The sequence below is a fragment of the Dromiciops gliroides genome, chromosome 3 (genome assembly GCF_019393635.1).
Source record: "Dromiciops gliroides isolate mDroGli1 chromosome 3, mDroGli1.pri, whole genome shotgun sequence".
Classification (NCBI taxonomy): domain Eukaryota; kingdom Metazoa; phylum Chordata; class Mammalia; order Microbiotheria; family Microbiotheriidae; genus Dromiciops; species Dromiciops gliroides.
Genome location: NC_057863.1, coordinates 606,033,890 through 606,048,637, shown reverse-complemented (window position 1 = coordinate 606,048,637; position 14,748 = coordinate 606,033,890). Strand labels below are relative to the sequence as shown.

The window sequence follows — 14,748 nt, the reverse complement described above, 5'->3', positions numbered from 1 at the left end:
ATAAACATTTATTAAGGGCCTCCTAGGTGCCAAGAACAGTGTTGAGCCCTGGCCATGCCTCCTGCTGGCTCTTGGATTGTAGTTTATTATAGAGGAGGCCCTGCAGGGGCGTGGAGGGAGGGGAGGCAATCAATGGGAAGTTTCCTTTACAAGGGCCATAGAAATGAATACAACCTGAAAGAATTTAAAGCTAGCTCAGGCCTCAAAAATCCCTTTGGTCTGGAGGGCCCCAGGGAGCCATGGGCAGGGCCAGGGAGAGGGAAAAGAAAGGGTGTGTCTGAGGCCTCCCATCCCACACACTGTCTGCACCACACAATTTCCCCATTCATGCACCTGTGAGTTCACTGAGGGCAAAGACTGTTTCTTACACCTGTGTCTCCCCTTTGTGGAACCTAGCACACCAACCAGGTGTCAAGTAAATATCTGTTAAGTAATAGAGTAGAAGGAGAAGCTGAAGGGCACAGGAGGGAAAACCAAAAAGATGGGCCCCCAAAGCTATTAAACTGTGTAAATATGCACCTTTTGACTCAGTGATACAGCTATTGATGATCAAAGAAACCTTTTGACTCAGTGATACGGCTATTGGGTCTATCCCCCAAAGTGATCAAAGAAAGAGGAAAAGGGTTCACGTAAACAAAAATATTTATAGCAAGTCACTTAACCCTCATTGCCCTGCAAAAATAAAAAAATTTTTTAAAATAAATAAATAAAATAAAAAGACCAAGGAGGCGCCTTTGTCCTTATCTTGCTACCAGCAGCTGCCCTTCTGGCACTCTTCCCCTGCCCCCTTGGTCTGCCTTCCAGTGGCTGACCACCCTCCTAGGGTCATCTCCCACTTCCCTCCTCCCCTCCTCCTGCAGCTGACCCCGCTAAGTGCCAGGTACTGTTCTCCCTCTGCCAGGTTGGGTCTGTCTTCTCCCCTTCTCCCCTCCAAAGCCCAGGATTCATTCTCCTCTCCACTCCCACTCTACTCTTAACACCACTGGTGCTGAGGGGTTCCCTTTAGCCTCTGACCCCAGGACGGATTTCCCTGTACCTCTTCATTAGCTCACCTACATTGTATTCTCCCTATCCAGCACAAAGTAGGTGCTTAGTAAATGCTTGTTGATTGCTTGATTGCTGCCATCCCAACATCTGGACTTTCCCATTCCCAGACCCCTGGGGGTTCCTGCTGGTCCCAGGATCCTTTGTCCCTTTTGCCTACCCCACTTACTCAGGGGCTGACCTTGAGGTCCTTGTTTGTCTCCCAGGTAGTGCACAGGGACCTGAAACCTAGCAACATCCTTTACGTGGACGAGTCTGGGAACCCTGAGAGCATCCGAATCTGTGACTTCGGCTTTGCCAAGCAACTTCGAGCAGAGAACGGACTCCTCATGACCCCCTGCTACACCGCCAACTTCGTAGCCCCAGAGGTAAGCCGTGTCCCCTTGCCCTCCTGCCCTGGCATTACCCCCAAGGAGGGTAGGGCCTGGGGCCTGGGGCTGAGACCCAGCCTGGCCTCTCCCCATCTACTTTGAGGGTGGGTGGCAAGGGAGAAGCAGCAGCATCTGTTTAATTTAAAGGCACAAGGAGCTTCCCTTGAGCACTCCCTCCCGTGTCCCTTCCATGGTGTCCTCTGGAAGTCTTGTTCTCTGGCTAGCAAATGGCTATGACTTGATATAGACTTTGCACCTTCTCTTTACTTCTTTCACATGGATTTGGCGGGGAGGCAGGGCAATGAGGGTTTAGTGACTTACCCAGGGTCACACAGCTAGTAAATGTCAAGTGTCTAAGGTCGGATTTGAACTCAGGTCCTCCTGAATCCAGGGCTGGTGCTTTATCCACTGCGCCACCTAGCTGCCCAATACAGATATTTTTATTAAGCCAGCTCAGGGAACCTGGTGAGTCAGCTGGACTCAGTCTTCTATGTCAGTGTTTGCCCTGATAGAGCGGCACCTTACAGAGCACTTAATGAATGCTTGTTCAACTGCATGGAATTGAACTCGGTTTTCCCATCTGTAAAATGAGGGGGCTAGGCTAGAAGGCTTCTAAGGTTTCCTTCCAGCTCTAAGTCTGTGATCCTGTGACCTGGGTTCAAGTTCTGTCTCAGACACTGACTAACTGTGTGGCCTTGGGCAAGTCATTTTGACTCTTGGCTCAAGTTCCTCATCTGTGGAATGATGGGGTTGGGCTTTGTGGCTACTCAGGTCCTTTCTGGCTCTAAATCTATGATGCTGTGAATTGAACCCAGGAAAAGGCAGGCTGGTGTACCTGCTTTTACCTGGCATCTCCTGAGGAGGGAATCCTTCCTCCCTCACCATGCCCTGGAGCAGTTGTCACTGAACGCCCGGAGGCTGGAGCCCCACATCAGCTGGAGGCAAGCATGGTGCCATGGGGTATGGCATCCTTCTCCCCAGTCCCAGGCCTCCTCTCACTGCCTCCCAGGGCTGGAGTGAGAAGCAAATGAAATGCACATAAACTGCTTCACACACCGTAATCATTTGTGAATATCGCCCTTCTCGCCCAGGTCCTGAGGCGCCAGGGTTATGATGAAGGCTGCGACATCTGGAGTCTGGGTGTCCTTCTCTATACCATGCTGGCTGGGTAAGTGGCCTGTCCCACCCAGGGGAGGGGTTCTCTCCTGGATTCCCTCCAACTGAGCCCCCATGGGGCTGAGGTCTTAGAATCTCCTCCCCTCCTGCTCCCCACAGATGGTGCGCAAACCTTTTGAGTGTTTATGTACTGCCGGGGAAATGTGCATGATGAATAGGGGCAGGTTCTTTGATCACTGGAGAGGTGGTGCAGTGGACAGCGCCCCATATTAGAAGCCAGAAGGGCAGGGGTTAAGTTCCCTCTCGGCCTTTTACAACTGATGGGACCCTGGGGCGAGTCACTTCATCTTTCTGGGCTTCAGTTTCCTCATCACTAAAATGGGCATAGAAATCCTTGCAACAACCCAGTGAGTTTGATAGGAAGCTCTTTGTGAACTCAAAAGCCCCATCTGAAAGCTTCCAAAAGAGATAGTTGGCTAGGTGGTACAGCCCTGGATTCAGGAGGACCTGAGTTCAAATCTGACCTCAGCCACTTGACACTTACTAGCTGTGTGACCCTGGGCAAGTCACTTAACCCTCATTGCCTTGCAAACAAAACAAAACAAAACAAAACAGATAGTTGGCTTAACATACTCTAGAAACCTTAGAGCACATATTGTCTGTCAGTATATGTGTGTGTACACATGTATATAGTGTGTGAATATGTATATATGTGCTGTGTATATAGAGTATGTATATATAGGTGAATATATCTGTTGTGTGCATATCTATATATAGTGTGTGTATGTGTATAGATATAGTATGTATGTATATATAATGCATTGTATGTATGTGTGTCTATGTCTGTGTGTTCAGTAGTGTCTGACTCTTTGTAACCCTGTGGACCATTCTGTCTATGGGGTTTTCTTGGCAAAGATACTGGTGTGGTTTGCCATTGCCTTCTCCAGTGGATTAAGGCAAATAGGTGACTTGCCCAGGGTCACACAGCCAGTAAGTGTCTGAGGCCAGATTTGAACACGGGTCTTCCTGAGACTCAGTGCTCTGTTCACTGAGCCATCTAGCTGTCATACATACAGACACACACACACATATACACGCTTATATGTAAAAATATATTTGTTAAAATGTTAGCTGTTATCTTTACAAAGTTGTGAGAATAGCTAGGCCACAAATAAGAAACCTTATGTGGCCAGCAACAGGTAGGGGGGATTAGAGGGGCCAGAGGATGGAGATGGGATAATCTATTAGACTATTGAAATGGTCCAAGAGAGGAGGGAGGACCCCTGGATTTGGCATCAGGGGAACTGGGTTCAGCTCTCAGCTCTGGCACTTAGCACTTGGGCAAGCCGCCTCCCATCTCCCAGCTTCATTTCCTTCATCTGTAAAATGACCAGATACCTCCAAAGTTCCCTTTTGGCTCTAAAAGTCTCTGACTGGGGGCGGAGCCAAGATGGCGGAGGAGAGGCTGTGACTCCCACAAGCTCCAGATAAACCCGTCCATTCACGCCCAAATAATGCGGTAAAAATCAAAACCCAGAACAGCCTAATGCACATAAGAACAGAGTGAGACTGTTTCTCCACAAAAAAGGGCAATTCTGATCACCTACTGATCAGGCTGAACAGCTCAGCGCGCGGTCCGGACCCAGCCAGGGACACTGCTTCCAGCACATGTCAGAGTCTTCAGCACCAACAGCTTCTGAGGCTCCGATCACGGACTGGTGAGGGGGTTCAGAGGTAGGCCGGGGTGAAGTGGAGGCAGTATCTACTGGAGTTGGGGCAAAGCGCCCTGGGTCTGAACCAGTGGGCTGAATCGAGTGGTAGTGGCCCAGTGGGGGAGGGGTAAAAGCACGCCAAGCTTCCGACCATAGAGAATCAGAGTTCAATCAGACTTCTGTTTCCGGGTCAAAGAGAAAGCAGCTGTGATTACTCACAAGCCAGGCAGGCTGAGAAGAAGCCCAATCACCCCCTGGGCCACGCTGTAGCACAAACGGTGTGTCCGGGAAGCAGCACTACACTTTAAGGAGTAAAAAGCCAAGAAAACAGTAAGCCAGGATGAGTAGGCAGAGAAAGCAGAAGACCATCGAAAACTTCTTTGGGGAAAAGGTAGACCACAATACATCCTCAGAAGAAGAAGAAAATAATAGGGTCAAAGCTCCAACATCCAAAGCTTCCAAGAAAAATATGAACTGGTCTCAGGCCATGGAAGCTCTCAAAAGGGACTTTGAAGAGAAAGTAGGAGAGATAGAACGAAGATGTAGAGAAAGAGAGGAAGGAATGGAAAGAGAAATGGGAGCAATGCAGGAGAGTCATGAGAAAAAAGTCAACAGTTTGAAAAGCCAAATGGAAAAGGAGATTAAAAAACTGTCTGATGAAAATAATTGCCTAAGAATTAGGATTGAACAAATGGAAACTAGTGAGCTTATGAGAAACCAAGACACAGTAAAGCAAATCCAATTGAATGAAAAAATAGAGGGCAATGTGAAATATCTCCTTGGAAAAACAGCTGACCTAGAAAATAAATCTAGGAGAGATAATTTGAAAATCATTGGACTACCTGAAAACCATGACCAAAACAAGAGTTTAGACACCATCCTCCAAGAGATTGTGAGGGAAAATTGCCCTGATATTCTAGAAGCAGAAGCTAAAATAGAAATTGAAAGAATCCACCGATCACCTCCTGAAAGAGATCCCAAAAGGAAAACCTCCAGGAATATTATAGCCAAATTCCAGAACTCCCAGGTCAAGGAGAAAATATTGCAAGCAGCTAGAAAAAAGGAATTTAAATACTGTGGAGCTCCAATAAGAATAAAGCAAGATCTAGCAGCTTCTACATTAAAGGACCGGAGGGCATGGAATATGATATTCCAGAGGGCAAAGGAACTGGGACTACAGCCAAAAATCACGTACCCAGCAAAACTAAGCATCATCTTTCAGAGGCAAACATGGAACTTCAAGGAGAAAGAAGACTTTCAGGCATTTGTTATGAAAAGACCTGAACTGAATAGAAAATTTGACCTTCAAATACAACACCCCGGAGAAGCATAAAAAGATAAACAGGAAAAAGACTTCATGAGGGATATTAAAAGATCAAACTGTTAACATTCCTATATGGGAAGATAATACAGAGGACACAGGTCTGAACTGAATACGAAGGGAAGTTATGTTTTGTTATTTGTGGGGTGTCATATGTATGGGGCCGGATTTGGGCTTGGGGCCTCCTGGGTCCAGGGCTGGTGCATTGTCCACTGTGCCACCTAACTAACCCATAATGACATCCTTAAAATAGGGTTGAGGTGTAGAAGAAATAGACTGGGGGAGGGGGAAGGGGAGAGATGGTCTGGGGAGAGGTTGTTCATATGAAGGAAACAAGAAAAAAGCTTATGGAGGGGAGGGGAAGAGGGGGAAGGAATTGGGGAGTGATTGAACCTTAATATCATCAGAATTGACTCAAAGAAGGACTAACATACATACTCAAGTGGGTATAGTAATATATTTTGCCCTGAGGGGGCGGAGGGGAAGGAGGGAAGGGCAGATTCTGGGAGAGAGTAGTAAAAAGCAAAATACTTTCAAGGAAGGTGAAGACGTTCTGCATAACGGCACAAGTATGAAATATTGAATTGCTTGATTTCATAGGGAGGGTTGAGGAGAGAGGGAGGAAGAAAATTTGGAACATAGAATTAGCTCAAAGACCTTAAACTCATCAGAGTTGGCTCATGGAGGGAATAACATTCACACCCAGTTGGGAGGAGTAATCTATTTAACCTTACAGGAAAGTATGAGGGGAAGAGGATAAGGAAGGAAGGGTGAAAAAAAAGGGAGTGCAGAGTAGGGGAGGGGACAGTCAGAAGTAAAATACTTTTGAGTAGGAATAGTTTAAAAGAAGATGGAAAATAGAGTAAATATCATGGGAAGGGAATAGGATGGAGGGAAATAGTTATGATGACATTGCTGGGCTAATACGAAGAAAATTCTTTGTCAAGTTTAAGGTACATTATTTAGGGTATGATGAACAGGATACTATTAGAAAAACCTGGAAAGACCTACATGAACTGAAGCAGAGTGAAATGCACTGTATACGAAATAACAGCAATAGTGTAAAATGATCTGCTGGGAAGCATGTGGTTATTTTCAGCAAGGCAATGGTCCAATATAACCCTGAAAGACTATGAAAATGGTAACCCATCTACAGAGAAAGAAGTGATAGTATCTGAAATAGATGGAAACACATTTTTTTTTCTTTTCTTTTTTTTTTTTCTTTTTTGGTGAGGCAATTGGGGTTGGGTGGCTTGCCCGGGGTCATGTGGCTGGTGGGTGTTGGGTGTGTGGGGCCGGATTTGGGCTCAGGTGCTCCTGGTTCCAGGGCCGGTGCTGTCCGCTGCACCACCTAGCTGCCCCTGGAAACACATTTTTAAAAAAAAATGTTTTTTCTCTTTGACAATTCCACAGTCTGAAGTTTTGGGAGTTTTTTGACTGTTTTTTTTCTCACAACCTAGCTAATGTGGGAATGTTTTCCATGACTACTCATGTATAATTTATTTTGAAATGCTTGAGTTCTAGAGGGTGGGGGTGGGAATAGAGGAGGAAGATAAGTTGGAACAATTGTTTTTTAAAAATTGATGTTAAAATTTGTTTTTACATATATTTTGGAAAATAAAATTCTATTCTAAGAGTGAAAAAAAAAGAAAAAATATAAAATAAAAAAAATGCAAAAAAAAAAAAAGTCTCTGACCATCACAAGTTGCAAAGTTTTTTTTAACTTAATCCTGGCATGATCTGCTGGGCATTCAGCCTGTCATTCTGGGCTTCCTCTTTCCTAATTGCTGACCTTGGCCTGCCCTTCATATCCACTCCTCTTACTCTGGACCTGCTCTTATCTTAGCCCTCGGGGGAAAATTTGCTGCTTCAGCCCAGTCCTCCAAGTTATAGATAGCCTGCCTTTTTTAAAAAATTCATTTTGGGGGCAGCTAGGTGGCACAGTGGATAAGGCACCGGCTCTGGATTCAGGAGGACGAGTTCAAATCCAGCCTCAGACACTTGACACTTGCTAGCTGTGTGACCCTGGGCAAGTCACTTAACCCCAATTGCCTCACCCCCCCAAAAAAAAATTCATTTTGAACTTAAATACATAAAAACAAAAAAAGAACACAGCATAACCTAAAAAGAGGATTTACTATAAAAGCATGAATTTACATTTCACACTGTTTACATTTGTTGAGAAAACTATTTAAGTAGTGCTTGTTATTTTCAAAGCTAGTCTACTTTCTATGCTTCCTTCTATATTTTCTTTTATTCTCTGCTGTGGCCTTTTTATATATTTTCCCTCCCTCCCTCCCCCGCCCCCAACCCTAGAGATGGCTACAATTAAACACAAATATGCATATACATGAAAAATTATTCTACATATATTTCTATTTTTCAGTTCTCTCTCAGGAGGATGAGAACATATTCATAAGTCCTTTGTAACTAATTTGGGTATTTACAACAATCAAAATGACTTAGTTTTTCAAAATTGTTCTTAAAACAAAATTGCTAAAAAAAAAATTGCTGTTACTATATACAGTGTTCTCTTGGTTCTGCTCATTTCACTCTTCATTATTTCATGTAAGTCTTTCCGTGTTTTTCTAAAATGAACCAGCTCATCATTTCTTACAGCACGGTAATATTCCATTACAATCATCTATCACAACTTGTTTAGTCATTCCCCAATTGATGAGCATCCTCTTGCTTTCCAGTTCTTTGCCACCACAAAGAGAGCTGCTATAAATATTTTAGAGGAGAGAGAAAGAGCAGGGGCGGGGAATGTAGCATTTTCCTTTTCCCTAATCATCTTGGGAAACAGGCCTAATAGAGGTATTTATGGGTCAAAAGGTACATAGACAGTTTAATACTTCTTTGGGCATAATTCCAGATTGCTCTCCACAATAGATCAGTTCATAGTTCTGCCAACAGTGAATTGGTGTCCCAATTTTTTCATATCAGCTCCAACATTTGTCACTCCCATTTTAGCCAATCTGATAGGTATAAAGTGATATCTCAAGGTTGTTTTAATTTGCATTCCTCTATTCAATAATGGTTTAGAGCATTTTTTCTTGTGACCATAAATTGTTTTGATTTCTTCATCAGAAAATTGCCTGTTCATATCCTTTGATCATTTATCAATTAGGAAATAACTTGTATTTTTTTTTTTAGTGAGGCAATTGGAGTTAAATGACTTGCCGAGGGTCACACAGCTAATTAAGTGTTAAGTGTCTGAGGCCAGATTTGAACTCAGGTACTCCTGACTCCAAGGCCAGTGCTCTATCCACTGCGCCATCTAGCTGCCCCAATAACTCGTATTCTTATAGATTTGACAAAGTTCTTTATATATTTGAGATAGGAGACCTTTATCTGAAAACCTGTCTATAAAAAATTTTCCCCAATTTTCTGCTTTCCTTATGATGGGGGCTACATTGGTTTTATTTGTATGAAACCTTTTAAATTTAATGTAATTGAAATTATCCATTTTACACATAACAATGCTCTCCATCTGTTGTTTATTCACACTTTGTTCACCTGTCCATAAGTCTGATAGATATGTTCCCTGTTCTTGTAATTTTCCTGTAATATCTCCTTTTAATTCTAGATCATGTATCCATTTTGACCTTATCTAGGTAAATTGTGTAAAATATTGGCCTATGCCCACTTTTCCCAACAGGTTTTACCAAGAAATGATTTCTTATTCCCAAAACTTAAATCTTTACACTTGTCAAACACAAGGTTACTGTAGTCATTTACTGCTATATATTACATATCTACTCAGTTCCACTGATCTACCTTTCTATTTCTTAGCCAATACTAGATTGTTTTGATAATTACTGCCTTATAATAAAGTTTAAGATCTGGTAGTGCTAAAATTCCTTCCTTTATATTTTTTCATTAGTTCTTTTGATATTCTTGATCTTTTGTTCTTCCAAATTAATTTTATTATTTTTTCTAACTCAGTGCAATAATTTTTGGTAATTTCATTGGGATGGCATTGAATACATACATTAATTTAAATAATATTGTCATTTTTATTATATCTATTATGTTTATTATATATAGGGTAGGTCATGCCTATCCATGATTACATGAAATTACTATTTCTCCAATTATTCAGATCTGATTTTATTTGTATGAAAAGGTTGTTGTTGTTGTTATTGTTGTTTTAATAATTTTGTTCCTATAGTTCCTGGGTTTGTGCTTCCAGGTTATTTTATACTGTGTACAGCTATTTTAAATGGGGTCTCTCTTACTATCTCTTTTTGAAGGGTTTTGTTGGTGATATGTAGGAATGCTGATCATTTATGTGGTTTACTTTAAATCCTGCTACTTTGCTAAAATTATTCATTGTTTCATCTAATGTTTTAGTTGCATCTTTAGGATTTTCCAAGCATATCATATCGTCTGCAAAAAGAGATCATTTTATTAACCTCACAGCCCATTCTGATTCCTTCTGTTTCTTTTTCTTCTCTTATTACTATTGCTCGGATTTCCAATGCAATATTGAATAATATTGGTGACAGTGGGCATCCTTGTTTCACACCTCATCTTCCCGGGAAGGCTTCTAGTTTATTCCCATTACGAATAATGCTTGCTGATGGTTTTAGGAAAATGCTTCTTATCAATCTAAGGAAAAATCCATTTATACCTGTACTTTGGGAGCCTAAGTCTTCATCAATCAATCATTTATGAAGCCCCTGCTCTGTGCCAGGCACTGTGCTAAGTGCTTAGGATACAAAGGCAAAGGAAAAACAAAACCTGCCCCCAAGGAGCTTATGTTCTTACAGGAGGCACATATTGGTGTCTGTGTGTGTACGTGTATGTTTGTATGTATACACCACACACACACACACACACACACACACACACACACACACACACACACATGATGCCCCAAAAGTCATCTTAGTGCGGTTTTAAGTTTTAAAAGCTTAGATATTAATCTTTAATAGTTTAAGACCATATATATTAATATTACATATACATATTAAGTTTTAATGTCTTAAAACTACACTAAGGCTTTTGGGACAGTGTGTGTGTGTGCTCACGCGTGCATGCGCATGCACACTGGGACACAATATATACAAAATGGTTGCAAGGAAGGGAAGACAGGTCCTTCTATCCTCGAAAACCTGTCCCTTCACTCCCTCTCATGAGATTCTTCTTCTTCTTCTTCTTCTTCTTCTTCTTCTTCTTCTTCTTCTTCTTCTTCTTCTTCTTCTTCTTCTTCTTCTTCTTCTTCTTCTTCTTCTTCTTCTTCTTCTTCTTCTTCTTCTTCTTCTTCTTCTTCTTCTTCTTCTTCCAGCGCAATGAGGGTTAAATGACTTGCCCAGGGTCACACAGCTAGTAAGTGTCAAGTGTCTGAGGCCAGCTTTGAACTCAGGTCCTCCTGAATCCAGGGCCAGTGCTTTATACACTGTGCCACCTAGCTGCCCCTCATGAGATTATTCTTAAGACAGCTGCCCCTGTGCCCCTGCCTCTGACACAGACTGGCCTTGTGACCCTGGGTAAGTCACTTACGCTCTCAATTCCTGAGGCAGTTCTTTCAGGCTAATCTGCCCATGACTTTACAAGTATAATCAATATCTTACTATTTGCCTTCTCAAGGGGAACATATCTGCTGCCCCCATTTCCCCTCCCCACCCCAGTACCTAGGGAAAGACTCTTCCCCTAGCTGGTGTCCAAAGCTCTCCCCTCGCCCTTCTCAGGACATTCTTGTGCTCTGCCCCACCCTTTCTTCCCCCCTCCCCTTGAGCTATAGCTCAGGTCCACTTGGGCCTCTTGGCACCAAGTCCATCAGCCAGATCTTGCCAGCAGGCCCGGTTCTCAGTGTACAAGGGCCTTTTCTACCCGGACCTCAGAGGTCTCAGGACAGAAACAAGAGACAATATGATGAGAATTGCATTGACTCCCCCCTCTTCCCCATAGATGCACTCCCTTTGCAAATGGGCCCAGTGATACCCCAGAAGAGATCCTGACCCGAATCGGTGGAGGAAAATTCTCTCTCAGCGGTGGAAACTGGGACACAATTTCAGAAACTGCCAAAGTAAGGCTGTGGGGCCCAAAGCCAAATTCACCATGGAGTAGAGAGGGCACAGGGAGTGTTGGGCACTCCTAGGTGCGAGGTATGGTGCCAGGCCCTGGAGATGTAAAGAAAGGCAAAACAGGGCCCTTGATTCATTCTGAGTAGATGGAGGGTGGTCTCCACAAGCAGCAGTCTTTTCAGGAATAGAAAAGCATGCCCCTGCCACCGTATTTCTGCCATCACAGTGACAATTCAGACTCCCATCTCTGTCCCCTCTCTTCCTTCTAGTGCCACCTTACTGAGATTGTGGCTGTGGGGCAGCAGCTGCCCCATGGAGGGGGGGTAGTTTCCAAGTCATTCCCAGTCATGCCCCCAGGAGCCCTTAGTCCCTGTCCCCGACTCCCTTGGGGCTATTCCTAGGTATACCCCTGGGTGAGGGCCCTGCGTGTTCCCTGCTCACACTAGCTCTTTCTCCCTCTGTCCCCTCCAGGACCTGGTGTCCAAGATGCTCCACGTGGACCCCCACCGGCGCCTGACTGCCAAGCAGGTTCTCCAGCACCCGTGGGTCACGCAGAAGGACAAGCTTCCCCAGAGTCAGCTGACCCACCAGGACGTGCAGCTAGTGAAGGTGAGGCTGCCCTCCCAGGTGCTCCTGTGCCCATCTCCTCCTCCCCCGACCCTGGACACCTGGGAGGTCAAGGGGCAGGAACAGGACCCACATCACCCCTGCTCCCTGCTCTGTACACAGGCACAGGTGTTGTGGGTGAGGATCACAGCTGGACCTGTGATGTCACCAGTGCAGGAAAATTAGCTTCTGCTGCCACCCATTTTCCCATGCTTCCCCACGGTGTCCCTGGACTACATGGCAGCAAACAGTGCTGTGTTCTCACACGTGATTGTCAACATGGGGAGCTCCTAGCATGGAAATACCTTCCACCAAGCAGGCCAGCTCTCCAGCCTTCCGGGGGAAATCCCCCAGTGAAAACAATTTGGCATTTTCTCTGTAACTGAAGTCTTTTAGGAATGTGCATTTTTTTAAATTTTGTTAACTATTTCCCAATTATAATTTTAAAATTTTTAATATTCATTTTTTAAAATTTGGAATTCCAAATTCTCTTCCCCACCCCTTGAGAAGGCAAGCAATATGATATCAATTATACAGGTGAGTGAAGTCTGAAAGAACTGCCTCGGGCACTGAAAGTATAAGTGACTTCCCCAGGGTCACATGCCCAGTCTGAGTCAGAGGCAGGATAGGCTGACACTATCTCCTACACCAGACAGTGGGCAGGATACAGGAGAAGTGGAAGATTAGTTACCACCTCCATCTTTGAGGGGCTCCCCATTGAAGGGGACCGGTGCTCCCTGCCCTTGGGGAGTGCCTCATCTAAGGGTAGAAATGGGAATGCAAATATTAGATGAAAAAGGAAGGAAGGAAGGATTTATTAAGCACCCACTCCATGCCAAGTGCTTTACAAATAGTATTTTATTTGGTCCCCACGACCCTGGGAGCCAGGTGCTGTTATTATTCCCATTTTACAATTGAGAATACTGAGGCAAACAGGGTTAAGTGACCCAGGGTCACACAGTTAGTAAGTGTGTGAGCACAGATTTGAACTCGGGTCTTCCTGACTCCCTCGAGGGCAGGCACTGTTTCATTTCTATCACTGCATCCCCAGTGCCTGGCATACAGTAGGTGCTTGATAGTTGCTTATTAATTGCTTGGTGTGTCTTCTCCCTTTCAGGGTGCCATGGCAGCCACCTACTCGGCACTGAGCAGTTCCAAGCCCACCCCCCAGCTGAAGCCTATCGAGACTTCTGTCCTGGCCCAGCGGCGGGTGAAGAAGCTGCCCTCCACCACGCTGTGAAGGTTTTGGGGCTGCACCGTCACCGTAGACTCTGCACATTTCCCTGAGGAAATCCGCACGTAACCTGCCTGGGCAGGGAACTGGGACCCAGCCAGGTGGGAGCTCCGGGCAAGCTGCCGGCTTGGATGGGCTCCCCTGGAGGATGGGGGAGGAAGCATTGCCAAGTGCCTTCCTGCTCCCACAGCACGGACCATTTTTGGCAGGGACTTTCCTGACTGGAATCAATCACTGTACAAACTCCTTTTTTTAAAAAAAGTCAAAAAGCCGGGGTGCGGGTGGTGATCAGTTATTTTGTTTTCCAAGATCTGTTTGTTGGGAAGGAGCAACATTAACCACAGACAAAGGAGGGCCACAGAGCAAGACGAAGGGACCCTCCGTCCCTGGGGAAGGGCTCGGGCAGGCTCCATTTCCGGGCCTTGGACTTGTCAGACTGGATGGGAGGGGAGGGAGATGGAGTGGAGGATGTCTGTCTTTGGTGCTTCTGAGATTTGAGGGTCTGCTCCATGGACACCTTCTCCGGATTCCCTCTCCAGAGGCTAAGGGCTTCCAGCCGCCTGTCTTCACTTCAGTCCCTCGGCCTTGCAATAAAGGGATTCTTTCCCCAGGATCCTCTTGGGCCTAGCTTCAAGAAAGGTTATGGAGCTGCTTTCTGTGGCCAGTGGAGCCAGAAGCAGCCTGGGCAGGTGGCTTATGGCTGGTTTTATCCCAACTGAACAATTAAAATGCAGGCTTAAGCCCTCCCTCCACCTGCCCCACCCTGCCACCTGCCAGAGTAGGAGTACCAGGGATCTGAAAGCACTTTTTGAATGACTTGAGATTCACCACTGGACAGAACTCCCTAGAGCCAAACAGAATTTTGAGTCTATGTTGGGCTCACAGAAGGAGAGAGCAAGAGTTAGGGCTTTGTTTTGGTCTTCGTTTTTTTTTTTTTTTAATTTGTTCCTTGGCTTGTTACTCAGGGTTCATCTGTCTGTAAACTTTCTAATAAACTTATTTCTGAGTTGAGAGAATCTCTCTCTGGCTCATCCTCCTATGACTCCACAAATAAGTTCCTTTTCTATGCTGGCCAAACAGCTTCATTCCCCTGACGAATGTCCTTAGGTTTTGAATTCTCTGCACCAGTAATGCCTTTAGAAATAAGCCTGAGGTGTGGAACCCAAAGGAGCAGGGGCTCTATGTTGGTGTTTTTTGTAAAAATGATCTTTCATTTGGCAAGTATTTGTTTTTCCTCCCTCTCTCCTTCCCTCTCCCCATTGGGTGAAAAGGGGAAGAGAAAAAGAAGGCACAATCGATAAAGAGTATTGGA

At 44.8% G+C, this 14,748-nt stretch overlaps 1 protein-coding gene across 8 annotated transcripts in view; it reads left to right on the top strand.

Moving 5' to 3' along the window:
* Window positions 1-14,447, top strand: part of RPS6KA1 (ribosomal protein S6 kinase A1) — a 70,934-nt gene extending 56,487 nt beyond the window's left edge. For all 8 annotated transcript variants that reach the window (XM_043997040.1, XM_043997039.1, XM_043997036.1 and 5 more), the window contains 5 exons: window positions 1,251-1,412; window positions 2,507-2,583; window positions 11,481-11,598; window positions 12,068-12,205; window positions 13,320-14,447. In XM_043997040.1, the coding sequence (XP_043852975.1) occupies window positions 1,251-1,412; window positions 2,507-2,583; window positions 11,481-11,598; window positions 12,068-12,205; window positions 13,320-13,442 (618 nt within the window). In that variant the 3' untranslated portion in view covers window positions 13,443-14,447. The remainder of the gene's footprint in view (window positions 1-1,250; window positions 1,413-2,506; window positions 2,584-11,480; window positions 11,599-12,067; window positions 12,206-13,319) is intronic.
* The last annotated feature ends 301 nt before the right edge of the window (window positions 14,448-14,748 follow it).